The sequence below is a fragment of the Anoplophora glabripennis genome, unplaced genomic scaffold, assembly GCF_000390285.2.
Source record: "Anoplophora glabripennis isolate ALB-LARVAE unplaced genomic scaffold, Agla_2.0 scaffold1292, whole genome shotgun sequence".
NCBI lineage: Eukaryota > Metazoa > Arthropoda > Insecta > Coleoptera > Cerambycidae > Anoplophora > Anoplophora glabripennis.
Window position 1 is genome coordinate 57,396 of NW_019417375.1, and position 26,668 is coordinate 84,063.

Consider the following 26,668-nt stretch of genomic DNA (forward strand, 5'->3'; position numbering starts at 1 on the left):
CCATACTGTTTTAGAATTGCTTCAAGTTTACTAAACTTTGTTCTGCTAGGGGAAATTCTATTATGATAACGTTGTCGATATAATTGCACATCAACTTCTTCATTAAAATCATTCATTTTGTTATAAGTTAAACTTGCAAGGTGACAACAATTACAAACAAACCGATATGTGACAGACAGCAGTATGCAGAATTGTTTCTCCAGCGCCTTCTATTTGATATGATTTAGAAAACGAGCACCGTAAACTAAAGTCAAAGGCTGAAAGTTTTCTGTCTTTCTCAAAAATTTCGTTATGCAAAGGTATACAAATTTTATATGGTTGTAAAGAAAATAAATAAAAAATCAAAACATTAAAAAAATGTATACAATCCTATTTAGAAAAATACGCCCATCTAGTGTGACGAAAACTTCCACCCTGTTGGGGATTGACACAGCTTCTCGGGAGTGGAATTTTTTTTAAATCGATAGAGAATCAAATTTTGAGCAAAAAATATTCGAAGAATTTTTTCGAGAAATCAATAGTTTTTTAGTTATTCACGATTGAAAATTTGGAATTTCGAGTGAAAAAAAAACACTTTTTCAAAGAATTTTTCGCGAATAATTTAAAAACTACGCATTTTATTAAAAAAAATGTAATGAACAAAAATGTAGCTTATAAATAAACAAAGGAAATCGTGTTGTACGTCCTATAGGTACAAAGCGAAATATGGTTAATGGAAGGGGACTTGATTTGGGGGGAATACTCGAATTTTACGTGTATAACACTTCTGGAGTTTTTTGTAGTACTCAAAAAGACCTACAAAATGACTTATAAAAGTTAATTAGAGCAAAATTGAAGGAGTTATTGTCAAAAACAGATGGGTTGCTCATATTTTTAAAGGAAAAATGAGCAGTAAATGCTGTACCATTTCCATCATAATTAAAATTAATCAAAGACTCTTTACAATTAGTTTTGTTTTAGTGTTTTTCATACGATCCTGAAGTTAGACCGGTTTAGAATACGTATTTTTTTAATAATGTACGGTAAAAGTTGAAAACGTATTTTTCATTATTCAAAAAAAAATTGCCTTATTTATACAGGGTGTTTCTAAAATAGGGTTCCAAACTTCTGCTGCGTTTATAAGTCATTAAAATAAGCCAAAAAGTTCCCATTAATATGTGTCCTAAAACGCACCCTTAGGAAGTTATATGCCCTTAAAAGGGCTCAAACAAAACTGGTTTATTTCAATACTTAAATTTTCCACTCACCACTTTTACTAATTAAACACTGCTTAGCTCAATTGACAGTTTATCAATAACTTAAATTGTTAAGCGATGTGGCAACGTCAGTCTTTTATTTGCCATGGTAAAAAGATTTTTGTAATTTTTGGCCTAATAACTTAAAGAGCAGAGTAATTTTCAAACTCGATTTACTCGAAAACCATTGGAAATATCGATTTGGACAACGATTATATTTTTTACGTAAAATTGTTAAGATTTTATAAATCTGTAGAGAAAATTGTAAAAAAATTGAAATAAAAAAAATTACAGGCCGGAAACCCCCTTCACCAACCTAAATGGGACGCATATGATTTGCATGTCGGAAAACGGAGCAGCCCATGTTATTTAACGTAAAAAGTTATGTAAGACCCATATATTTTTTTCTACTTATTTGCGACCGTTTTGTCAATAACAGAAAAAAAGCAGTTTTGTTTGAGCCCTTTTAAGGGCATATAACTTCCTAAGGGTGCGTTTTAGGGCACATGTTAATAGCAACTTTTTGGCTTATTTTAATGAGTTATAAACGCAGCAGAAGTTTGGAACTCTATTTTAGAAACACCTTGTATAATAACTCTGAAACTATGAAAGATACGTAAAAAATGATAGACAACAAAAATGTAGCATTTTTTCAACAAATATTTTGCTTTTTTTTTATTCCTATACCATAAAAAATAAAGGAGATATCGCCGCTTGAAGTATCCATTTTAGTGAAAAAACGACCTGTCTCGAGCCCTTCGATCCCTTAAAAAAACGAAGGACTTAAAAGGTTTTATATGCAAAGGATCTTACAGCTCTTGATCTTTAAAATGCCTTTTGTAGGATAATATAGCTTCAAAATTAACCGAGTTATGGTAAAAAAAAACAATTTTTTCGGAGCAAAATAGGCTTTCTCATTTTTATAAATTATATAAAATAACTAAAAAAATTTAGTGTGATTATTTATATATTTTTTTTGATTATAATAAAAATATTTTACATTAATATTGGTAAAAGGGTAGTTTATAAGATTTGAAGATGGCAAAAGTAAAATATTCTTTCATAAACAATATAAGGGAATTTTTATTTTAAATTATTGCACAATTATAGCATTCCAAGATTTAAAACGTAATTTTTNTTGTACGTCCTATAGGTACAAAGCGAAATATGGTTAATGGAAGGGGACTTGATTTGGGGGGAATACTCGAATTTTACGTGTATAACACTCCAGGAGTGACCTTCAAAATGAGCACTTATAAAAGTTAATTAGAGCAAAATTGAAGGAGTTATCGTCAAAAACAGATGGGTTGCTCATATTTTTTAAGAAAAAATGAGCAGTAAACGCTGTACCATTTGGATCAGAATTAAAATTAATCGTAGACCCTTTATAATTAGTTTTGTTTTAGTGTTTTTCATACGATCCTGAAGTTAGACCGGTTTAAAATGCGTATTTTTGTAATAATGTACGATAAAAGTTGAAAACGTATTTTTCATTATTCAAAAAAAATTGCCTTATTTATATAAATAACTCTGAAATTATAAAAGATACGTAAAAAATGATAGACAACAAAAATGTAGCTTTTTTTTAACAAATATTTTGCTTATTTTTTATTCCTATAGCATAAAAAATAAAGGAGATATCGCCGCTTGAAGTATCCATTTTCGATCCTTTCCCTTTAAAAAACGAAGGACTTAAAAAGTTTTTTATGCAAACGATCTTACAGTTCTTGAAATTATCTTTAAAATGCCTTTTTGTAGGATAGCTGTGGAGATAACTGCCAGAACTGTCCACCAATTGAAGAAGAAGAAGAGTTTTTAGACATTAATTCTAAAGATTGTGAACTTTAGTGAATTATTATATCAGTGAAACATTTTTATATTTAAATTTAAATATTATAGAAATAAAATAAGTAAAAAAAAATAGTGTGATTATTTATATGCAGCGTAGCAAATTTTTTTATGATTGATTATATTTAAAAATCGATTATGATAAAAATATTTTACATTAATATTGGTAAAAGGGTAGTTTATAAGAGTTGAAAATGGCAAAAGTAAAATATTCTTTCATAAACAATATAAAGGAGTTTTTATTTTAAATTATTGCACAATTGTAGCATTCCAAGATTTAAAACGTATTTCTTTATCATTTTTTTAGCACAGGGGTGATTTATAAGGGTTGAAAGTGTTGTAAAATACAAATTCTTTCATAAGCAATGAGGGAATTTCTATTTTAAATAATTGCACCGTTAAAGCATTCCAAGCTTTTAAAAAGTAATTTTTTATCATTTTTGTCAGTACAGGGGTGGTTTTTAGGGGTTGAAATGGAAAAATTCTTTTATTAGCTATAAGGTAACTTTTATTTTAAATAATTGCACGATTTAATCATTACAAATCTTTAAAAAGTAATTTTCTATCATTATTTTTTGCATAGGGGTAGTTTTTAAGGGTGGTTAAATAAAGGGTCGAAAAGATCAAACATATCATGAAACATGTTCGAGAACATGGAACATTATTTAATCTTTGTGCTTGAACAAGATTTTTATCAAAAAAATGCTTAAAACTTAATTTTTTCAATTTTTTTCACTTTTTACCCCTAAAAAACAAAAAGCGTCAATCGGGCTTATGTCACTTTTGAATTTGAGCCTAAGATGAGCCTTATTCTAAATTTTCATACAAATCCATGCAGTTTCAAAGAATTCGGAGGTTACAGCTAATTTTCAGCTTCAACGACTGTACTACTAAATAGACAAGTGCCTTCAAAAATGGTAAAAAGTGAAAAAAAATTATAGTAGGATGAAACCCATTGGAAAAGGAAGAGAATATAACAGAAATGAAAAGAAAAATAATTTANGGGTTGAAAGGGAAAAATTCTTTTATTAGCTATAAGGTAACTTTTATTTTAAATAATTGCACGATTTAATCACTACAAATCTTTAAAAAGTAATTTTTTTATCATTATTTTTTGCATAGGGGTAGTTTTAAGGGTTAAATAAAGGGTCGGAAAGATCAAATATATCATAAAACATGTTCGAGAACATGGAACATTATTTAATCTTTGTGCATGAACAAGATTTTTATCAATAAAATGCTTAAAACTAAATTTTTTCAATTTTATTTTATTATATTAGGGGTAGTTTTTACCCCTAAAAAAACAAATAGCGTCAATCGGGCTTATGTTACTTTTGAACTTGAGCCTAAGATGAGCCTTATTCTAAATTTTCATGCAAATCCGTGCAGTTTCAAAGAATTCGGAAGTTACAGCTGATTTTCAGCTTCAACGACTGTACTACTAAATAGAGAAGTGAAAAAAAAATATAGTAGGATAAAACCCATTGGAAAAGGAAGAGAATATAACAGAAATGAAAAGAAAAATAATTTACTGGCGATCTGTGGTCGGGAAGGGGAAGGGGGTGAGATTTTAAGGGTAAAAAACGGTTTATCTTGATTTCCGGAAAAACTACACGTCTTATGGAAAAAAGTTAAATAGCAAAGTTGTAGGTAATAAAAAGATCTACAACTTTTGTATTTACACTTTTTTCACATAACCTCAAAATTTATGTGAAAAATTCAAATAACCAAGTTTTTGGTTTTTTATTTTTATCTTTTACAAACAAATTTTTTTTTCACGAAATTTGGTGAAAACTTACCTATTTATGTCCCAAACACGCTGTAATTTTTTTGATTTGAAATATTTATTTTTTCACCTTATTTTTACTTAATATCGAAAAAGCACCCTAATTTTCAATCGAAAATTCTCACGTCAAAATATCTGCTTTTTTAAAAACGTCGGTGGGCTTTTTCTTCGTTGAAATCTCTACTTTCTGATGGTGAAAAAAAATATAAATTACTATGGTAAGTTTTCTCAGGAAATGCAAAGAAACGAAAGAAGATTCTACAACTTTCTCAAAATATTGTAGATGTCTTATTAAATATTAACTTTATTAACTTATTTGGTTGTTAATTATAATAGTATATTTCGACTTGTAATTTTTTTGTTTATCAATGTAACATGGAATCTTACGTTTTTCGAGTAATTAAAGTGTAAATTTTAATAAATAGCTCAAAATTGTACATAATGATTAGAAAAAAATTTTCGGATTCTAGTTCGTTTCTTTGCATTTCCTGAGAAAACTTACCATAGTAATGTATATATTTTTTTACACCATCAGAAAGTAGAGATTTCAACGAAGAAAAAGCCCACCGACGTTTTTAAAAAAGCAGATATTTTGACGTGAGAATTTTCGATTGAAAATTAGGGTGCTTTTTCGATATTAAGTAAAAATAAGGTGAAAAAATAAATATTTCAAATCAAAAAAATTACAGCGTGTTTGGGACATAAATAGGTAAGTTTTCACCAAATTTCGTGAAAAAAAAATTTGTTTGTAAAAGATAAAAATAAAAAACCAAAAACTTGGTTATTTGAATTTTTCACATAAATTTTGAGGTTATGTGAAAAAAGTGTAAATACAAAAGTTGTAGATCTTTTTATTACCTACAACTTTGCCATTTAACTTTTTTCCATAAGACTTGTAGTTTTTCTGGAAATCAAGGGAAACCGTTTTTTACCCTTAAAAACTCACCCCCTACCCCTTCCCGACCTCAGATCGCACGTAAATTATTTTTCCTTTCATTTCTGTTATATTCTCTTTCTTTTCCAATGGGTTTCATCCTACTATAATTTTTTTTGGTTTCAAAAATTATCGACCCTGGTCTAAAAATAACCTTACTTCAAATAACGCACACCAAAAACACCTAAAATTCGCGTATGAAGCGGCTTTGCGTCTTTCGTCTCCAAATATTGGAGCAGATGCACGTGCCCTGCTTTCTTAGCCAGGGCAGCTGGCGTGTTTCCTTTTTTATCCCTGCATCTAATATTTGCACCGTTTCCGGTAAGGAACCTGACGGCGTCGAGCTGCCCGTTCTCTGCGGCCAGATGTAGCACCGTGCGTCCTTCTTCGTCCTTGATATTGACATCCGCGCCATGTGTTACGAGAAAAATCAAACTGCTCAGTCTGTCACTGTACCAACCCCAAAGCGAATATCGACCCATGTCGTACGTAGCCTGAAGGTCTAGATCCATGTTAGTCAGATTCTCTTCAAAGCCTACTTGCAGAGGAGTGCGACCTTTGTTGTCTCTGGCATTCACGTCCATGCCAAGCTCCACAAGGAACCGAACTATGGCCTCATCGGCTCCAGAAGCGGCAGCATGGAGAACCGTTTGACCACAACTGTTTCTAACGCTGATATCCACGCCGCACTTAACAAAGAAAACTACGAGTTCCAGCTGCCTCCTGCTAGCCGATAAATGCACAATCGTATTGCCATGTTCGTCCGTTATATTAACGTCCGAGCCTTTCCCCACGAGGTATTTGACGCAGTTCAACCTGTCCGCAGGAATAACTTTGTCATCGGCTACATACCAAATGGCGGTTCCGAGGGCAGTCTTACCGTAATTGTCCCTAGCGTTCACGTTCATGCCGTTCTCCACTAGCAATTCCACCATGTCCAACAGATGACGAGAAGTCGCGAAGTGTAGCGCCGTCCTCCCGTGCAAATCTGGTATATGGATGTCTATCCCTAATTCTATCAACAGTTTAGCAGTTTGCACATATCTGGAAGCCGTGGAAACTAGAACGAGCGCGGTCCTGCCGCGATTATCTTTAACGTCGATATTGGCGCCTTTCTCGACCAAATACTCGATGACGTGAAATTGCCTGCCGCGAGCAGCGGCGAAAATCAACGTCTCGCCGTTTTCAAATTTGCAGTCGACGTCGATTCCTTGTTCTAACGAAGCCTCCAAGGCGCTTAGAGAGCCCGTGCAAGCAGCCACGTACGGAAACATGGTATTCTCTACGTTGTTCCTCGAAATACTTTGTAAAAGGAACGTCGTCATATCGGAATCGTTTATCCTTTCAACGTTTACGGTCGGTTCTAGGCGTAGAGCGTGCTCCAATAAATATTTGGTTATATAAACATGACCGTTCTGGACAGCTATGACGATGGGCGAGTTGCACCATTTGCCCCTGCTGTAAACATCGGCCCCTTGTTCCACTAGGAACTTCACCATCTTCAAGTGTCCCTCACAAGCGGCGAAATACAACGGCGTTCTGCCAAGATCGTCTTTAATGTTGAGTCCAGCCTCTCCCAAAAAGAATTCTAAACAATTCAATATGTTACGATTCCCAATCTTGCTGCGAATATCGGCGTTGTAGATACTCTTGAAGCTAACTTCTTTATCTCTAATGATCGTGAAATTGGTACATTTTAGAATAAGCTGGAGGACAGCTACGCAACCTTGCTTCGCCAGTTTATGAATTAAATCGTAATTGTGAGTCATAACTTTGATCTCCGAGAGAGATTTATAATTTTGAAAAATGGAAGAAGGTAAAGAATTTAGAAGCTCTTGTAGAAAATTATCAAAGAAAATAAGAACGACGTTATACGTATATGTATCGAAAATTTCCTCGATCAAGAACCTTTCCAACTTGACGTTTTCATTTTGATATCGCTGAAGTTCCCTCACTATGGTGTCGGCGACAAAATATTCCGCCAGCGTCCTGTGAATAAAACTGATTTCGTGGACTTCATCATCGGAATTCAAGTCAACTTGGTGGTTCGACTTTTGCACGATTCCTGTTTTTAAAGCGACGGTTTCCATATCTTTGGCGGTTTTGTAGCAGGAAAAAAGTTCGCAGTCTCTTTTATTTATAACAATATCCAAAGCCAGCTTTCGGTGATAAGTAAGACACTCATCGAACTGATCGGTCAACGCCTGAGTTGTCGCCGCGCGTCCGTTCGGATTTTCCTTGTCGATAAAAATGTCTCGTTTCTTGTCGATAAACATACCGTACAATTTCACTAAAGCAATTTTCTCCGGGAGCCGAGGCTTCTCTTCGTTTTCGCGTAAGTATTCCTGGCACCCTTCCCAGTCTATCCCCATGCTTTCCTGAAATATCTCTGCCAGCATCCTCAACTGCAGAGGTATGGCAGCAAAGAGGTCTTCCGTTTCGTTATTAAGGTCGATCAGCGACATTTTATGAACCAGAGCTTCGGCGTACATTTCGCACTTTCTCTTATCGGTATCTTCCCTTAAATTTAAATGGTACGTCCAATATCTCGTTAAAAAGGATATTTGGTTCTCTTCGGTGAAGGGATCCAACATGAACGAAGGTACCCGTAATTTTGCTTTCAATTTATGGACCACGTGGGGCCTCGTGGTGACGAACACCTTTTCAAAGTTAGTCGCTTCTTGACATTGCAAGAGCAAACTTATTACGAGATCGGTATAATCGGGACTGATCTCGTCGACCCCGTCTAGCATCAAAATCACTTTTCCTCTAATCGCGAAAACGAAGTTGTCCTGCTGGCTGGTCAATCTAGTGGCATCTTTAGAATTTAACACGTCCAAGATGTTTATCGTTTTCTCGTTTCTTTTTAAAAAATCTTTTAAAATAGCGGAAAAATCGTTCAATTCGATTTTTATGACCCACGAAAGGGGCCGTTTTTCTTTAATAATAGCTGCTATGTTGGTAAGGACGGTGGACTTCCCCATACCTGCCGTATCGGCGATTAGAATAACCTTTTCATTTACTTTAAAAATATTGCTCTCCGAATAAGAAAATTTCGCCTCTTCGTCCTCCATCTTAAAGGTGCGATTTATGTAATGGCGAGCAACGCTTTCATCTAAACCGATGAGACGTGCCCCCACGACGACTTTCTCGTTGACGATCAGTTTTCGTAAAAATAAATTAGCGGCTTTCCCAAAATCTTCGGTTCCTCGCACAGGAAATAGTTCACCTAAACTGATGTCCCTCCCTTGGAAAACGATATTCTTCTTATTTAGCAGCCTTTCTCGAGTTTCGTTTGAAAAATCATCGAAAGTCACAGGTTCAAAAATAAGTTCACAATCACTTTTATTTAATCCAAACAGTCCGTGTAACTCGTCGCAGGTCTCAGTCAATAAAAGGATTTTCTTATACCGGCTCGCTCTTAAAATGGCACTTATTTCGGTCATTATAGCTTCCTCCATATTTTCAGTCCAAACGATAACTAGAAAGGTGTACTGAGGTAACTGGAATGCTTCCGCGACTTGTTTCTGGACCTCCACGCCGTCATCGGGATCGGCGAATAGGATTTTAGCTTTGTCTCTCTTCAAAGTATGATATATTTTTATCATCTGTAGCAAATACCCGTCCTCCGCCACGACGTAGTAAATTCTTTTCGAATCCGGCAGTTGGAGGACGTTATGTGGAGAAACCATTTTGTACTGTTCCAGTTTTTGCCAGTATTTGGCCGTCCTTAATTCAGAAAACATCGCTTTCGCGCGAGCCTCAGTCAAATATATCCCGTCTTTGTGTTGGAACCAATCCATTACTTTGGCGCGTATTTCCAAACACGAAGTCTTTCCGTATAACTCGTTGGAGCCACTCATGAGGCATAATAATTGTTCGATCATGTTTTCCAAGGCGTTCTCCGAAGGGTAACTGGCGTATATCTGCAAGTGTTCCAGAAAATCTTCCAACTGTTTATAGGTGACCACCGTTTGGGGAACATTTTTGTTCTGGCAATTTTTTTCCAAATATGTTTCGACGCTCTGTTTTAAATCTGGCAAGATCTTCGCATTAACCGTGAAAAAGGAATAGTCGCGATCCGCACAATATAACACGCTATCGGAACAAATTCTTCGGCTGTCTAAAAATTTCAAAGCCATCTCGTGGACGCTGGCGTTAGTGCAGATGAACACGTTCTTCACTTTAAATTCGTTTTTTATTTCTTGGTACGAGAGAAAATACTTGGGCAGACTGAAATCGTCGCTTCTGGAGTTAGTAGAAAGCAATTCCTCCAAAGTGACCTTCCTCTTCTTCTTGTGTTTAGCCTGAAGCAAAATTGCGCAATCTGGCCACTCCAGTACCACGTCGTCGAACTTTCCCGCTCGTTTGTTCTCCGTGGACAGCCTCCAGTTGCGGATTCTTTGCAGGGCGTTCAGAAGAAACATCGTCAGGAGGCCGACTTGGAACCCAACGCCCTTGCTGCCGGCGTCACCGCCTCTTTCGTACCTGGCTGTGTCCATTTCTTTAAACCTGAAACATACGGGCGTTTTTTAAATACATGTGATAACTTCGGGAGCTTGTTCCAATGATCTGAAGCCACTGGTTTTCGATATGGCTCTTATTTAAATATCTCTGGAGATATTTCATATAGATTATTACATGTAGGGCTAAAATTATAACTAATTAAAAACAAAAATTTCTATGTAAAATATTAGGTTTATAAATCGACGCGTTCGTTACTACGAAAACATGCTATCTCAAATTTATCTTGGAAAACATGATAGCTCAGATCTTTTTAAGGAGGTTCGATATATCTCTTACGGGGCAGGCGGTGCGGGGGGGAAGCCTATTGTAGTACCAACCTTACATAAACTAATTTGAGCGAACTAAATATAATATATACGAATGAAATTTATACAACACATAATAGCTTGCATATATTTTTCGTGTTTAATGCACGGCTATTAACTTTTTATTTGAATAAAAGTGTCAATTTATTCATTAAGAGCTTGTAAAATTATGGATGAAATCTGGCAACATTGTTATGGCGTGGTGGTAGAAGTTGGGTCAACTGTCATTACTGTCAACTTTGCGCGTGTTCCGTAAACATGAATGAACATCCAAGGTACAAAGGAACAGTAATGACTGAAAAGTAATATAAAATGAGTATGAAACAGAATGTGGTTGATGAGAAAAAAGTAAAATGTGCAAACCGAGAATCCATACGATAACTATCAAGAAGTTCAGTGTATGATAGTGAGACGTCGCCTTGTCAAATTGAAGATTATGACAGAACATCTATACTCTTCGTTTTGCATAGAGATCCTTTTAATTTTTGTTTCAAATTGCTAGCATATTGCATTAGATCACGAAAAATTTATTTAATATTAATTATTATTACATATGTTTTCGACTGGAATAATTTTAGTCTATAATCGAGCTATTCAAGTATAGCGCCTCAGTCGAAGCGTTAAATACAGCGTACATTGTTGCCATATTTCCTTTCATTGGATCAGATGTTTGTTCAAATTTGTCAAAAACGTTGTATATTCATTCCATTATCTCAATAATTACATTGTAAGTGCATATTTTTGTTGTTTTAAAATGTTTAGTAATATTTAATTCTTTAATTACAATTTTATTTTCCCGATCCTAACCATTTTTAAGAGGAATATTCACGTTTGATTAAAGTTTTTTCTCCAATTCCCATAAGAGCCTGTGTAGAAGAGCATAATTTTTAATATCATTTTTCAAAAAAGCTACATTGGCAATCGATCTGATATTTTACACGAGCCAGTTGGCATATTTATTAACAGGTTTCAATGATTTTGAAAACTTTCTACCATTTTTTTTTTTCGATATCGAACCTCCTGCTATCTCACATAAAATTAAATTCGACTAGAAATTTAGGTTGGCTGCATTTTTGTTGAAATGCACATTGAATGATTAAAACTTATATATTTTTTAAAATGTAAGGAATATTTATGTTCAGGTACACTGGTTATTTAATTTTTTTCGTTCAACATTTCTCAATTAATTTTGTTAACGTAGTTTTATAAACGACAAAATTGTTAATTAAAAAAATAGAATAATATGCAATATGCTGCAACACGTACATTAGTCGACGTTTTTTGAAATAACAAATGAAAAATAAACAAAATAACAAAAAATGTTAATAAATAGGATAATAACATTTGTGATTAATTACTTCATCGAAACTCTTCAGTATATACAAGGTGTTCCATACGCACATGATCAAAAAGGTAGCGCGATATTCTTTGGCTCAAAAGAAGACGATTTGACCTAACTTCCATTAAGAAAAAATGTCTCTGCTATTGACTGTCAAAGTTCTTGAAAAAAGAAATGTTTTTTGTAATATCTGGAGAATGTTACGATGGATTTTAATGAAACTTGCTGTGGACTTGTTCCTAAGTAAAACTCATGTTTTGATGAAGCAACCGCGTCCATCTGCCTTGGGCTAGTGGTAAATTCTTGAGTGTCTTGGTACAAGAATTACCAGAACTTGAACTATGAATGCTACAAGATTTTACCAAGAGCACGAAAATCTCGAAAAAGGATTGATGCATCAATAAAAATAAAATTAATTAATTCCAGCCACCAAATAAAATGTTCTGGTAATTCTTGTACCAAGACACTCAAGAATTTACCACTAGCCCAAGGCAGATGAACGCGGTTGCTTCGTCAAAACATGAACCTGGGAACAGGTCCACAGCAAGTTTTATTAAAATCAATCTTAACATTCTCCAGATATTACAAAAAACATATTTTTTTTCAAGAACTTTGACAGTCAATAGCAGATGAGCCAGACATTTTTTCTTAATGGAAGTTAGATCAAATCGTCTTTTTTTGAGCCAAAGAATGATCATGTGCTTATGGGACACCCTGTATATTAAATCTCATGGTGTTCCAATTAAAACTTCTCGCCTGGAAAATATCGGAATTAAAAAAAAAACAATATTAATATAAAATAACTCTTGTTGCAACAGCTCCGGTAGGTCAGTTGGTTGGTGGGTTCTTTTGAAACTTAATAGCGAGAAAAGCACCACTATATTTGACAAAACTGGACAGAAAGTCTGTCTGTTTTACTGAAATGTGAGGTAAAAGGCAGACGATCAAAGAAAACAGTTTTTAAAAACAATGTAGTAAAAATCTATAAAGCTGGAAACTTTTACATTAAATAACCTTTCCTTTAAATTATGAAATGAAATGAAACAACACAAATTATTTCTTATATACGAGTATTACATAAATTGAAATTAATATACAGGGTGTAAATTAATAAGTGCGAAATCAGGAGGTGATTCCCCGTGGAAAAATAAGATGGATCTTTCATATAAAAAAATCTCATTTGAACATTTCGTCTGAAGATACAACTGCTTGAAGAGCAGTTTGAATCAAAAAAGGTATCGTAATTTTTTCGTAAAATTAACAATTTCTGAATAAAAAAATTGTGCTATTTGCGGAAAAAATTAAAAACTTTCCACCGAGGCCAATGTTTGACTATGAGGAATCGGTCGGTTTGGATATCTTCGGTGGTATAATCTTACTGCTGCGTTACTATTTTTTCTGGATTCGAAAAACACTTGGAGCATGTCGACATATTCGTCATTGGTATAAATATTATTTGCCATAATTATTCTGATAATAAATTAATCAATCGGTACTAATTATTGGTTGACAGAAAGTGTCAATTTATTAATATGATAAATAACAATTTATTTGTTATGACATCCGCCTACTTTATTTTTACAAATTTTCGCAATTATCCCTTTAGTGAACGATGACACATCTAATTTTTTTACTAGAAAAGTATCGGTTTTATCGAAAAATTACACGAGGTAAAAAAGTTGCGCAATAAATCAGCCTTTCCAATAACTGTTTTTAAATAAATAATTTGCTTCATATAAAAAAATTCTAATAAAATATTGCAATAGGGTTGACTGTTTCACTCCTTTATAAAATACGCCAATGATCGAACAAACATTGAAAAGCTGTCTCTTTGTTAGTAGGATGCTCATACCAAATTTCGTGTCTCTAGCATTCCTCATGTTAAAAAAAAATTAAAATGTGAATTTCAATCCCCTCCTTTAAGAGGGTATATCGCCTCAGGGGTGCAACATTCATATAAGGTATTTTTACTTCAATCCTCTTATTTTTGGCTCTACATTCACTGGTACCATTTTTGCTACTTTATTTAAAAACACCTTGTATATTCAAAAATTACGTGTTTTTTCTCACATTTTCCAATATAACTTTTCAAATATGCAGTTTAGAGAAAAAAACATTTCTGAAATGAAATTGTTTGTTATGAAATTTGCTACAAGGTACAATTGTTATATCATATTTTTTATGCTAGATAGCCAAGACAGCGTAAGAAATTGATGAAAATCGAGGTAATTTTGAAGCGTTCAACTGACAGGTTTAATTGTTCAATTGTTCAATTATTATACTATAAATAGCAACAGCCATGCTAATATGTAATTCTCCTGGACTAATAGAGATAATAAAATGATTTTAGTATCCGTACATATTTACGCAAACAATATTCCAAAAACTGCGTGAGCTTTTATCATGATTCGAGTAATAATATTGCTTGTATTAGATTAACTTATCAATTTGCTAAAAACAGTGTGAAAAACAACTAGGTACATACGTTGTCATCCTATACTCTTGGATTAAAAATATCTAACGATTTAATTTTATAGATTTGAGACAGTATTTGTTATGTCCTATTAATTTTGCCAAACAGCACCGATTTTCATAAAAATTTGGATTTAGGTTCTATTTACCCTCTACTTCAAAGTTGACCTTGTACCGAAGGTTGCTTTTACCCTGGGGGTGGATGCCACTCCTTCTCGGGGGTGAAAAATGTTTCATTGAAAATAACTCCGGAAATGGATATATTCACTAATTCTAAGCAACTTTTGTTCTATAAAGTTTTTTCTGAAAGTCAATACTTTTCAACTTATTCGCGAGTGAAAGTGTAAATTTTTTAACTAAAAAAAAAACACTTTGTCAGACGGTTTTTCGCGAATAACTCAAAAAGTAAGTATTTTATCAAAAAAATCATTCTTATAAAAAATGTAGCCTATAAAAAAACAAAAAGAATGGTGTATTTATGGTGTCTGTAGACTCAATACAAGCGGAGTAATAGCTTGTTGAAGGTTGGTTCTTATTCGTCAAATTCAAAATTGAAAGTTTGAATGTGAAATAACCAAAAACCAAAGCATTTTTCAGGGAATACTCATAGATACTTTTTTAAAGTGCTTGCAAAAACATTTTATTTTTTATAAAAGTCCCTAGCATCAAACCTAAGCGAGTTATGACGAAAATAAAGTTGGTCCGTATTGTTTTCGGAGACAAAAAACGTGAAAATCACCCCCTAATTACCACCCCAATAGAAAATAATCGTTCACTGAAAGAAATGGGCTTATTAAACTGTTTATCTAGAATAATGTGTATAGCGCATATTAAAACTTTTATAACCAATATACAACTTTTATTAAAAAAAAGCAATCATCTCCATACTCATTATTCAATCAGTTTAACTGGAAGGTGCTTAATACACCTTATGCATCTATGAAATAAAGGTTATAATGAATTACTTATACATTATTAGGTGTTATAGACTTTATGTTCCAATTGTATAGTAGGGAAGATTTGTTGTATAAAGACCAGCATCCGAATTTGTATATAACAATTATATTAACAGAATTATTCGTTCTTATACTGAATATGTTTCCGTTTTTAACGTGTAAAACGCGTCTTATAATGGTTAAGTGATCGTCACCTCTCCGTGCATAATCGGTTATGATCGTAAAATTTCCGACAGTCCGCTGTGCATCGACTTACGATTCTTACGAATATTACACGTCTAGTTTGATGAAAATAGACGGTATGTTTTGTGAGATACATGATCATATCGCGTTGTGTGAAATGGAAAATTATGTAAGTATCTAATTGTTTTATGGCTTGTAATTGTTTTGTTTTTCAAATGTAAATCTTGCCTAAATCTTAAAAATTATTATCTTGTAGGTATGCCCTATTAGAAACCTCTGATGGAAGTTTTACTTAAGATGGAGGAACAGAACGCTAGCGGTGACAAAGAGGAGCATGGGTATAAAGTCAATCAACCAGAGGGAATAGAATTAGAAGGAAAGATGATGTTCAACCTATCAGGGGATGTTTCATTCTTAAGGTGGAAAAGTTATAGTGCAAATTCTCATGTAATACAAGAAAATACGGGTGCATCGTTACTAAGAAAATAAACTGGACAATTTTGGGAGCGATTTGTCATCATTTTTAATGCTTAAAAGTATGTTTTGTGTAAACATTAGAACCTTAGCTTGTAATTACAGTTATCCCATAAAATTTCTGAAAATTTAGTCATATATTTTTAACTCATACAGAGTACCTATACAACAATTTAATACATTTATTATTATAGAACTTATAACCAGTACTAGATGTTCTAATAACGATATGGAACACTTTAATAACAGTTATTGCTATTATTTCGTGAAGGGTATAAAAGACGTTGTATACTAGTTATACAATAATTTAATAAAGAATAAGGTTTATATTCACTATACAATTGTGCTAGCAGTACGCGTTTTATATCCAATATTCACCTGTTTAACTGTCACATATAGTATACAATGGTCTTATAAGGGCATATAGAATTCTAATAAAGAATACAGCGCATTTCTTTCAGTGTTACCACTTTACAATTTACTTTATTTATGTACTTGTAATATGCTCTAGAAGTTTGACCGGTTTAAAGTGCTTAGTTTTGAAAAAAGTTGAGCTTGAAGTGAAAAGAGAATTTTTTTTTTGTATTTTTTGGAAAAATTATCTTTTCTTCAAAATAACTCAAACACTATTAATGATACGCAAAATTTTGTAGGATAAAAATTAAGTAAGATATGATATATTAAAGTTTAGATATGTTTGTAAATAGCAACTCGTTCAAGCCTTTTCAGCTCAAACCCTTACAAAAATACGGGCTGAAAGAAAATTTAACTTATTTGATCTTATAGCTCTTGGAAAAACCTACAAAATAGTTTTTTTTAAGGGCTTGATAGTATAAAAATTAGGTGAGTTATGGGTAAAAAAACAATCACATATTTTTGCAGATATCAGTACACGTACATTGAAGCATTCATGAATACACATCATAGCTATATTTTAGGCACAGACATTTGCATTTTTGGTTACTTATGTTATTCGCAATAAAAAAAATTGTTATAAAAACAAAAAAATTAAAATCAATATAATAAAATTCTTATTTTCCCTATTTTTGATTGGAAATTTTACGATTTTACGGAAAATTTCGACGACTAAAAGTACTGTAAATCTGAATATTTTAACGCGTTGTTTTGAGATTTTTGAGGTCAAAGGGTTTGAAAAACATGACCTTCGCCCTCAACTGCAAACTTCTAGCAGGAACATCTCTGTTAATTTTTATCCTTCATAAATAAAAAGAAAAACAAAATATTCTGTGGAAAAAAATCTAAACTTTTGTACTCTTGAATATTTTTATTCTATGTTGATGGCCTTTGGTGTGCAGTCAATTAAGACAGCTCTAATTATGACATAGACTTTACAATACACCCTGTATAAGAAACAAACTAAAACGCTTGGCTAAATTTTAATTATTTTATTTTAAACATAATTCGATATGACACTTTAGCAATCAATTTGTATAAATTCACTTCGAACGTACTTTTAACTAAATTGTAACAAGCATCGATTAGAAGAAAAACTAAAAATTAAGACTCCGAACAATTAGTTTTTAAATGAAAAGTTAATTTTATCGAATTACACAAATAAAAATAAACAACAAATAGGTAAGGTAAATTTAATAGTGGTACGATGTTCTTTTTTTCATCTAGATTTAATTATTATTCGTTAAAAATAACCTACCTTCAATTGTAACACGAAATGTTCCACTTGTCGCAGAAAAACTTCTGTACTGCACAAAAACCTTTTTCAGTTTATTACTCATACTCGTAAATTTTGGTGACGACAAATCTTATCTAGTCCGATTGTATGATAAGTAATATTGTAAGGTGTGGTGTTTCTTAGAAATAATTAGAAGATTATGCTTATATATCTATGAATGAGTGTCTTTTAAAAAAATCTACGAAATAGCGACGGAGTTTTTTTTAATCTAGGGCACGTATATTTTTCATTAAGATACCTATTGGCATACACAGGCTATGTTTTTTATTCTAAGTTATATAAGGACTGTCTGATTGGGAACACAACCGATCTGATAAATATGATTGCATTGTTGCCAAATTGCAGTTTGCAATTAATTTTCGGATACAATAGACTTTATTTTTTTTAATGAAACATTTTCCTATTATATCTGACGAAACGGCAATATAGCAACCATGCAATTGTTATAAAAGTTACTTAAGGTATGTTTAATAATACCTACAAACATTTTTGAAAACTTCTTTTCGTTAAACCGTTTTGTTTACGAAATAAATTGTTGTTATGTGCTTTGCTTTATCTAGATTTATATCTTTTAGTGAGAAATATACATATATTGATAATTGATAATCTCCAGTACAATATATTTATGTTCCCTTTTTTATCAAATTCAGAGAAAAATCAGATAAAATTGATTTAATACATTTAACCTGTGTCCGGAATATTTTTATTATACATACCATCAAAAAAAAAAAAGAAAATAGCAGTCATAATTATTACGTAAGGAATACTTATTTCTTTGTCTTTTGTGGACAATGTTAAAAGCTTACGCTGTGTAGGTAAAACTTATACGGGATTGAAAAACACCTATTGTTTATGATGAAAATACGGAAATAGCTATAGTAGGTTCCTTTGCTACATTTTCAGTCATAACACCTTGCTAATACTAAACTAACATAAACCCATATAACAGGTTTAAGAAAGAGTGGTAAATAATAATTCTAACAATGATACTCATAGAATAATAACTGTATTTTGTCAAGGTCTTCGTTTTTCTGGATATCAAGCAGCACATCCTCTACCATGTTCTCGAAATTACTTTGTCACTTCGTCACATTGTCCATAAGTAACAAACAAATTATAATAATCCTCATTAGTATAATTTAAACGATCCCTAGGTATTTCTATTTAATTAACACTGACAAATGTGAAATTATTTTATTTGTTTTTGGAGTGAAGTTTTTTAATTTTTTTGACACATATTTTTAACAGTTTTCGAGATATTACGTATTACGTATTGGTACTGGAAAAATATTGACAATTAATAAAATTATGCTAATCTATCAATTAAATAATTAACTTCATAAAATGAAGTAAATTATTTGCAGTAAGGTTCGATGTAGTGATTATTTATTTAAAACAGATACATAAAAATAGGTTGAAATAATTCCATTTATTTACTTTGATATCAAACATAACAATATACAGGTTGTTTCTAAAATAGGGTTCCAAACTTCTGCTGCGTTTATAACTCATTAAAATAAGCCAAAAAGTTCCTATTAACATGTGTCCTAAAACGCACCCTTAGGAAGTTATATGCTCTTAAAAGGGCTCAAACAAAACTGGTTCCACAAAAAGAAGAGCTCTCAAGCTTTAAAATCGTTTTTGAAAAATTCAAATCGAACGATTATAGTACGATCGTATACGATGCAAAGTAGAGCAAAAAATTGTCGGTCTTTTATCAAAGGAAAATCGTGTCATCATTTTTAGGAGGCGTAAGATGAACCGTTTCAAATTTAAAATGAAATTGAATGTAAAATCTGAAATACCGCCGCATACGCACTGTGTTCTGGTACTAGCTGTAGTCGGCCAGGTGCATCGAGTGTACGAAGTGGTCGGTTATACGTCAAATACTAACCTGGCGAGCTTGATCGTAGAGCAGGGAACAATAAACAGTGGCGCGTACAGAGGTGAAATGTAGTACATATGTGGAATTTAAATAACGAATTGGATTTATAATAAATTACATTTAAAACAAATAGTTTATGAGAATAAAGGGATTTTTGTAGGAACAGGGTTCCAGACGTGAACTGATCTCTTCATCGCACCCCATTACGATTCTTTTTTTTATAAGGAGAACGAAGTTTCAAAGCAAAAACCTTGTATAACAGATATACTATAAATATTTACAGAATGAAAACAAAATATAAATCCTATGATATGATTCTATCAAATGAAAACACTAACAACAATTCTCTACCAATCTCAACAAAATAAGTTATTTTTCTATCAAACAAGAAATGTTAACAAATTATAAACAAAATATAAATTCTATGATTTATGTACTGTACGCCAAACTGCATTTTTCTCATCTTCATTTAATATTAATTTCTTCTTTGCACCCCCTTTTTTAGGTTTCTTAACGTCTCCTTCAATTTTCTTCTCTCTTAAAATTTTGAAAACAGATAATTCGCTTACTCCAGTATATCTAGAACACATTTCCACCAAACCAGTCTTCAGTTTCATGGGATGATCCTTTTCTAAAGGGTTATAGACATTTAATATTATCGTTTTTTCTCTGTAACTTAATATAGATTTTTTTGTACCCACAGCAGTACATCCGGCTCGCGAACATCCAGGCACCGCCTCCATTTATCCATATAACGACAACAGAGCAATAATAATACAAAAAACTTCACTTCACTAGCACAGAAAATATAATAGCATTCACGATTCACAAACAACAGCCCGAAACACACACACAGCACACAAATAAAACACTAAAAACACTTTTGTTACGGAGCACAAGAAATATGATTTCACTCACAAATTCTCAAATAATAGCGCGAAACACACATATAGCCCGAAAGAAATATAATTGCACTTATAACAGTTATAACCTCACAAATATCGCGAGCGAGAAACACGCAGCACCAATACAACCGAAACGAAACTGACCACGCCAGGCCGGCACGCGCGCCGCCGCAAAAAACACAAGACACAAGTCATATGAGGGATAATGAAGGGAGTAATAAATGTATTGTTGTCCTGCCGCCCAATGTGCGAAGGAGATGCCTTTGTTTTTCATTTTGTCCTTCATAAATATATAACTGTTAATCCATAATGCATAAAGAAATTATTCAATTTCCAAAACCCCCTATAAAATGTGTTGCACTGATTCCCTTGACAGGCAATGATTTATTACTTTGCATCGAATACGATCGTACTATAGGTGAGCCGTGGTGATTGTTTAAACATTTTCGCAATTTTCACGCTTATAAACAATTGCAATAATTCAATGCTTTTTTTCAATTTCTTTTAATTTTAAAATATGGTTTGAAAGTACTCGGAATGAAGAGTATTTAAAAAAAAACCCTGATGATCCGCCCATTATTTTCGGAGTTATAGCCCGTTAAAGTTAACCCTTATTTACAGCAAAACTATAAGGGTATAAGGGCTGCTTTTTGAACTAATAGGTTTGTCATTCCGAGTGCTTTCCAGATATAAATTTTCAAAATTTGCAATCACGGGCGTCCCATTTAAAATGTCACTCAAAGATATTCAAGACCGCGTGAAATCAGTGGTAGGGGGAGCAAACACACATCTACTCCGATCTGAATTCTCGAGTTCAAAACTGCGACGCTCGGAAAAATTTCACTTATCTCAGCTTCTAATGGACCAATTTCGATGATTTTTTTTTTAAATCGATGTCTCGCTACTTAAAAAATTCAATTATCATATTTTCAACTACCTTTTATTATTAATTATTGGACATTTGACATGCCGATAAACAGTTACTTTAAAAAATGATTAATTTATTATGTTTATTTATTTACTATGTTAATATTCACGACCAAAATTTTTGCATGTTGCACCAGGTAATACTAGTAAGTTTGTTTAAATATTATAAAATTGTTTAAACAATAATTATTTAAATAATCAACTGAAAATTGGTATTAATTTTTAGTTGTACGATAAATTTCTAAAAATCTTTCAAAAAAATAAATTGTGAATAATTATAATTTTAATTTTTTCGTTTACTCTTCAAATATTTATCTAAAACTTATTTTTTATTTATATAAAAAAAGTATATGAATCTTTTGGATACTTCAATGAACAGTACACAGTTATCATGATTTTTCAAATTTTAAACTGTTTATTTCAATTTTTATTTACATTTAATCTAATCTAATTCTTTTACTAGTTGGTGAATATGAACATCCTAAGTATTATTCAAATGCCTGAAAAACAAATAAACTAGCATTTTTGCAATTTTTTAAATGATTTTTCCGATTTTTGCAATAATAATAATTATTTCTTCGAATTGCAACTAAGTCTATGTTGATCAAAATTTAATTAGGAAACTTTTTTCCTCTTCCATTTTGGCTAAAATGAATAGTTGCTAAGTTGTCGACAAGAAATCCAAGAAAAAAATTAATTTTTTTGCTATTTTTTTATACTTTTTTGCAATAAGAATTAAGCCCACTTTTTCTTTTATTTGCATAGAAAAATTATCATTTCTGATGTTATTTAGAAGCCGTTAAAGCAAAAATCTCCGAAACAGATACCGTCTGGACTATATAAATATAAAAATAATAAAGACAATGCATTTCCACATGAGAGTTAATACTGTGGAATTATTATTAGCCGAAATATGAAGCTTCGAATCAGTCGGTGCGTTGTATTAAAATTGAATACCTACCAATGATGCAGCTTATTATTTTTTTAAACCGTTTGTGGATTCAGGTATCGCAGCAGCTGGCAATTGCCGGTTCTCTTAGCTCTCATAGCAGCGGTGTCGCCATTGGAATCTCTGCTGTTAACATCAGCGCCATGCTCGATCAAGAATTTTACAATGCTCTTCATGTCATAAAAATATATGCCATAGTCTATAGAGAATGTCTTCCACTTCAAAACTGTTAAATGCAAAGGAGTACGACATTTGTTGTCTGGAATATTGACATCAGCATTGCGTTCCACGAGATGCTTAACAACACTCAAATGACCCTCCTGGGCGGCATAATGAAATGCGGTGAGGCCGTTTTTGTCTTTCCTGTTAACGTCCTATTCGAACAGCATAAACAAGGGGAGTTTCACTCATTTCGTCCCAAATGTTAAGCCCCCCCTCTTGTACGAGAAAATCTAAAACAATCAGGGTGTTTGCATAGGTGTACTTATGTATTTCATACTCCATACGACTAATAGGTATTGCTTTATCTGCAACAACTTCGAAATCTATGCATTTAAAAAGTAGTCGAAGAATCTCTACGCATCCATCTTTAACCATGCTGTGAATTAATTGATAGTTCGACTTCAAATCAACATCATATCTTAAAAATCGGTAACTGTCGAAAATAGTAGAAGGTAAATCGTGTACGATTTCTTTTAGAAAAGTGTCGAAAAAGGCACGGACTACTTTAAATTTTGGTTTCAATAATATTTCAGCGAAGAAGAATTTTTGAAAGTTTTCATTTTGATTTGCCATTTGGAGTTTCAATTCGCTTAAAAGACTTTCCGCGACAAAGTATTCCGCGAAAGTTCTGTGAACGAAATGGAAACTGTTCTCCGACTTTTGTACAATACCGATCTTCGACACCGTTTCCGCATCCATATTTCTATTCGCTTGCTGATATTGCGATAAAAGTTTACATTCCGATTCATCTAGAATCTCTTCTAAGGCGAGAATTCGATGGTAAGCAAGGTACGTCTCGAATTGATAGACGAGCGCTTTATGCGCTCCCGTCTTTCCACTTGGATTTTCCTTGTTTATGAAGACGATTTGTTTCTTCTCAATAAACATCTTGTATATTTTTGTGATACTGTTTTTTTCCTGTAATTTTGGTGTTAATCTGCTTCCATTTAAATATTCCTTACATCCTTCCCAGTCCATCGACTCTTCTAACCTATCGCTTGACTCAAATATCTCTGCTAACATTGTTAACAGCAGCGGTATTGAGGCAAAGTGATGTTCACCCTGTTGGTACAAAGTTGTACAAGACAATGTTGTTTGGAGCAGTATTTTAGCGTATTCCTCACATTTCTTCTTATTGATACTATCTAATTCCAAATTATGCGCCCAATACTCTGTAAGAAAATGTATTTGGTGGCGTTCTGTAAACGGGAGTAACGAAAAAGATTTCACTTGCAGCTTTGATTCCAATTCTTGGATCATATTTGGTCTCGTTGTCACGAACACTTTGTCAAAATTAGCTCCTTTTTGGCATTGGACAAGTAGTCCTATCACCAGCTCCGTATAATCGGGGCTGATCTCATCCACCCCGTCGATCATAATGACAACTTTCTTGTTCGTCAAAAATAAAACCTTCTCCAATTGGTTCGACAGTTTAGTTGCGTCTTTAGAATCTAATAATTCTATTATGTCTACTATTTTTTTATCTTTCAATTTCTGCAAAATCCTGGTGTAGTCCTTGAGTTCGATTCGTATGACCCATACAAGAGGATATTTGTCCTTAATTGTTTTTGCTAAATGGGAAAGGATCGTGCTCTTCCCCATTCCAGCTTCATCAGAGATCAATATTACTTTATCTTTCACTTCATACATTTTGTTCTCCAAAATAAGTTCTATTTTCTTGTTACCAACTTCCTTTTCATCCTCATTCTTCTGTATTTCTCTCTTAAAACTGCGATCAATGTAATAACCAACGATGTGTTCGTCCAATGCACGTCCAACTTTAATTTGTTCTCCTTGAACTAATTTCTCTAATGTTTCTGGACATAGTTTATCCTGATCGGTTTGTGTTTCAAGTAATTCTTCTAAGCTAACTTCTTTTCCTTGAAAAACTACTTTTTCCTTTAATAATTTAGACTGAGAAACCTGACAAAAGTCTTTGAAAGTTACAGATTCATCGATAATACCACAAACGCTTCTATTTAGTCCAATTTGATGAACTAATTTATCACTCTTAGCCACCAGAATAACTTTCTTCTTTTCATACTGATTTAAGGTGTTTCTTAATTTGTCACATATTTCGGCCACTACAGATTCTTCTAGACCATCTTCAGGCCAAGAGAATATTAGAAAGGTATGACATGGTAGCTCGAATGCTTCTATTGCCCTTTTTTGTAATTCGATACCACCATCATCGGGACTGGCGTAGAGGATTTTAGATTTGTATTTTCTCAAGGAATGATGAATTCTCAATTCTTGGAGCACATATCCTCCCTCAGCATTAACATAATACAATTGCGTTTTGTCTTGGACATTCAACAAATGTCCTTGGAAGGACACGCCATACTTATCCAACTTTTGCCAGTACTGGTCGCTTTTTATTTCAAGAAACATAGCATTAGCGGTAGTCTCAGTTAAGTATATGCCGTGTTTCTGCTGAAACCACTTCATTAATTTAGCGTATATTTCCGAACATGATATATGGCCATAAAAATTCCCAGAACAATTCAGAAGAGACACTAATATTTCAGTGTCTTTGTCTTTATTATTATTTCCCAACGGGTAATTGGAATAAAATTGTAAACGTTTCAAAAAATCCTTCAAGTTGTTATCGGTGTTTACCGATTGGTCAATATTTTTGTCCTGACAGTATATTTCAATTTTTCGTTTTAAACGGCTCAAAATGTTTAGATTGAATGTATGAGATGAACAATTGTCATCAGCACAATATAGCACACTTTCAGTGCAAATCCTGCGGGTGTCTAGAAATTCCAAGGCCGTCTTATCGAAACCTGCGTTGGTACAAATTATAATGGTATTCTTCCCTTTAAATTGACTTTTCACTTCTTGGTATGAGAGAAAATACTTGGGCAAGCTGAAAGAATTATTTGGATTCGTGGAAAGCAGAGCATTTAAGGTTATCTTCGAATTCGTTTTCTCTTTATTTTTGGCTTGGATCAAAAAGGCACTCTCTGGCAACTCCAGAATTGCGTCGTCAAATTTCCCTGCTTTATTATTTTCTGTAGACAGTTTCCAGTCTTTGAGTTTCCTCAGAGAATTGAACAGGAGAACCATCAGCAAGTTGATTTGGAATTCAACGCCTTTGCTCCCAGCACTCCCACCTTTCATATATCTTAGAAGACAACTGGTAGGATGCTGCAAGTGTTCTTTGGCGGTTATGTTCTTGATGACTCTTAAAGGTTTTGAGGTAGAGTCTTCGCCGACAAGTTCAAGCCTGGTAAACGTATTTCCTTCTAGACACAAGACAACTTCCTCGTTGCTCTTTTCTACAACGTTCGAATAATCACCCAGAATTTCAATATTGGGATTTACAGTTACAACTGGATCCCGTCCTTCATTTGATAACACTACGATTCTTATATTTTCCAATGTCGACAGAATGGGTACTTCTTGTTTGGTAACAGGTTGCCCCGCCATCGTAATGTCACGTACGTAACTTTCAAAGTGATTTTTATCTCTGATAGATTTGTGCTTGTATGCATCTTTTGCTGAGAAACATCCAATCAGTATATCTGCTAGAACAACCGGTATTTCCTCATTTTCGAAATAAGTCAGGAATGCAGCCCAGCGCATGCGCCTAACTTTATAGTGTTTATCGGAGTAGGCTTCTCCCTCGGCGGCTCTAATTCCGAAGGCCGAATGGAAAAAACTATTCTCGTCGGCCACAGTGGCGCACGGCCTCCACAGCTTGCCATTGTAAGAATAGTCTTTTGTAGTCATCACCCTACAAGTAAAGAAGTGTTACTTATACCAATAACGAATAAATAGTTTGCTGTTTATTTGTCTATTTATTATTTTTAGATAAAGGAAAAACCATAAAAAAGCCTTAATTTTCATAACTTATAGGTACGTGATGATCTTTTAGGTGTGACCATAAAATTATACAGGATGTTAATTAAGTACGTCGACAAAGGGGAGATTTTTTTAGTGATTTCAAGACAATGATGAAACCACAGACAAAATAGCTATCGCCACAGACCGCTACTGGAATA

General features: G+C 33.1%; 1 protein-coding gene across 1 annotated transcript; it reads right to left on the minus strand.

Moving 5' to 3' along the window:
• Nucleotides 1–22,471: 22,471 nt before the first annotated feature.
• Nucleotides 22,472–26,357, minus strand: LOC111692304 (the record flags this gene model as incomplete). Its single annotated transcript, XM_023456233.1, is given in 2 exon segments — nt 22,472–22,810; nt 22,881–26,357. Coding segments are annotated over 2 exon segments (3,816 nt in total), but the record flags the coding sequence as incomplete, so codon positions are not given.
• Nucleotides 26,358–26,668: the final 311 nt, after the last annotated feature.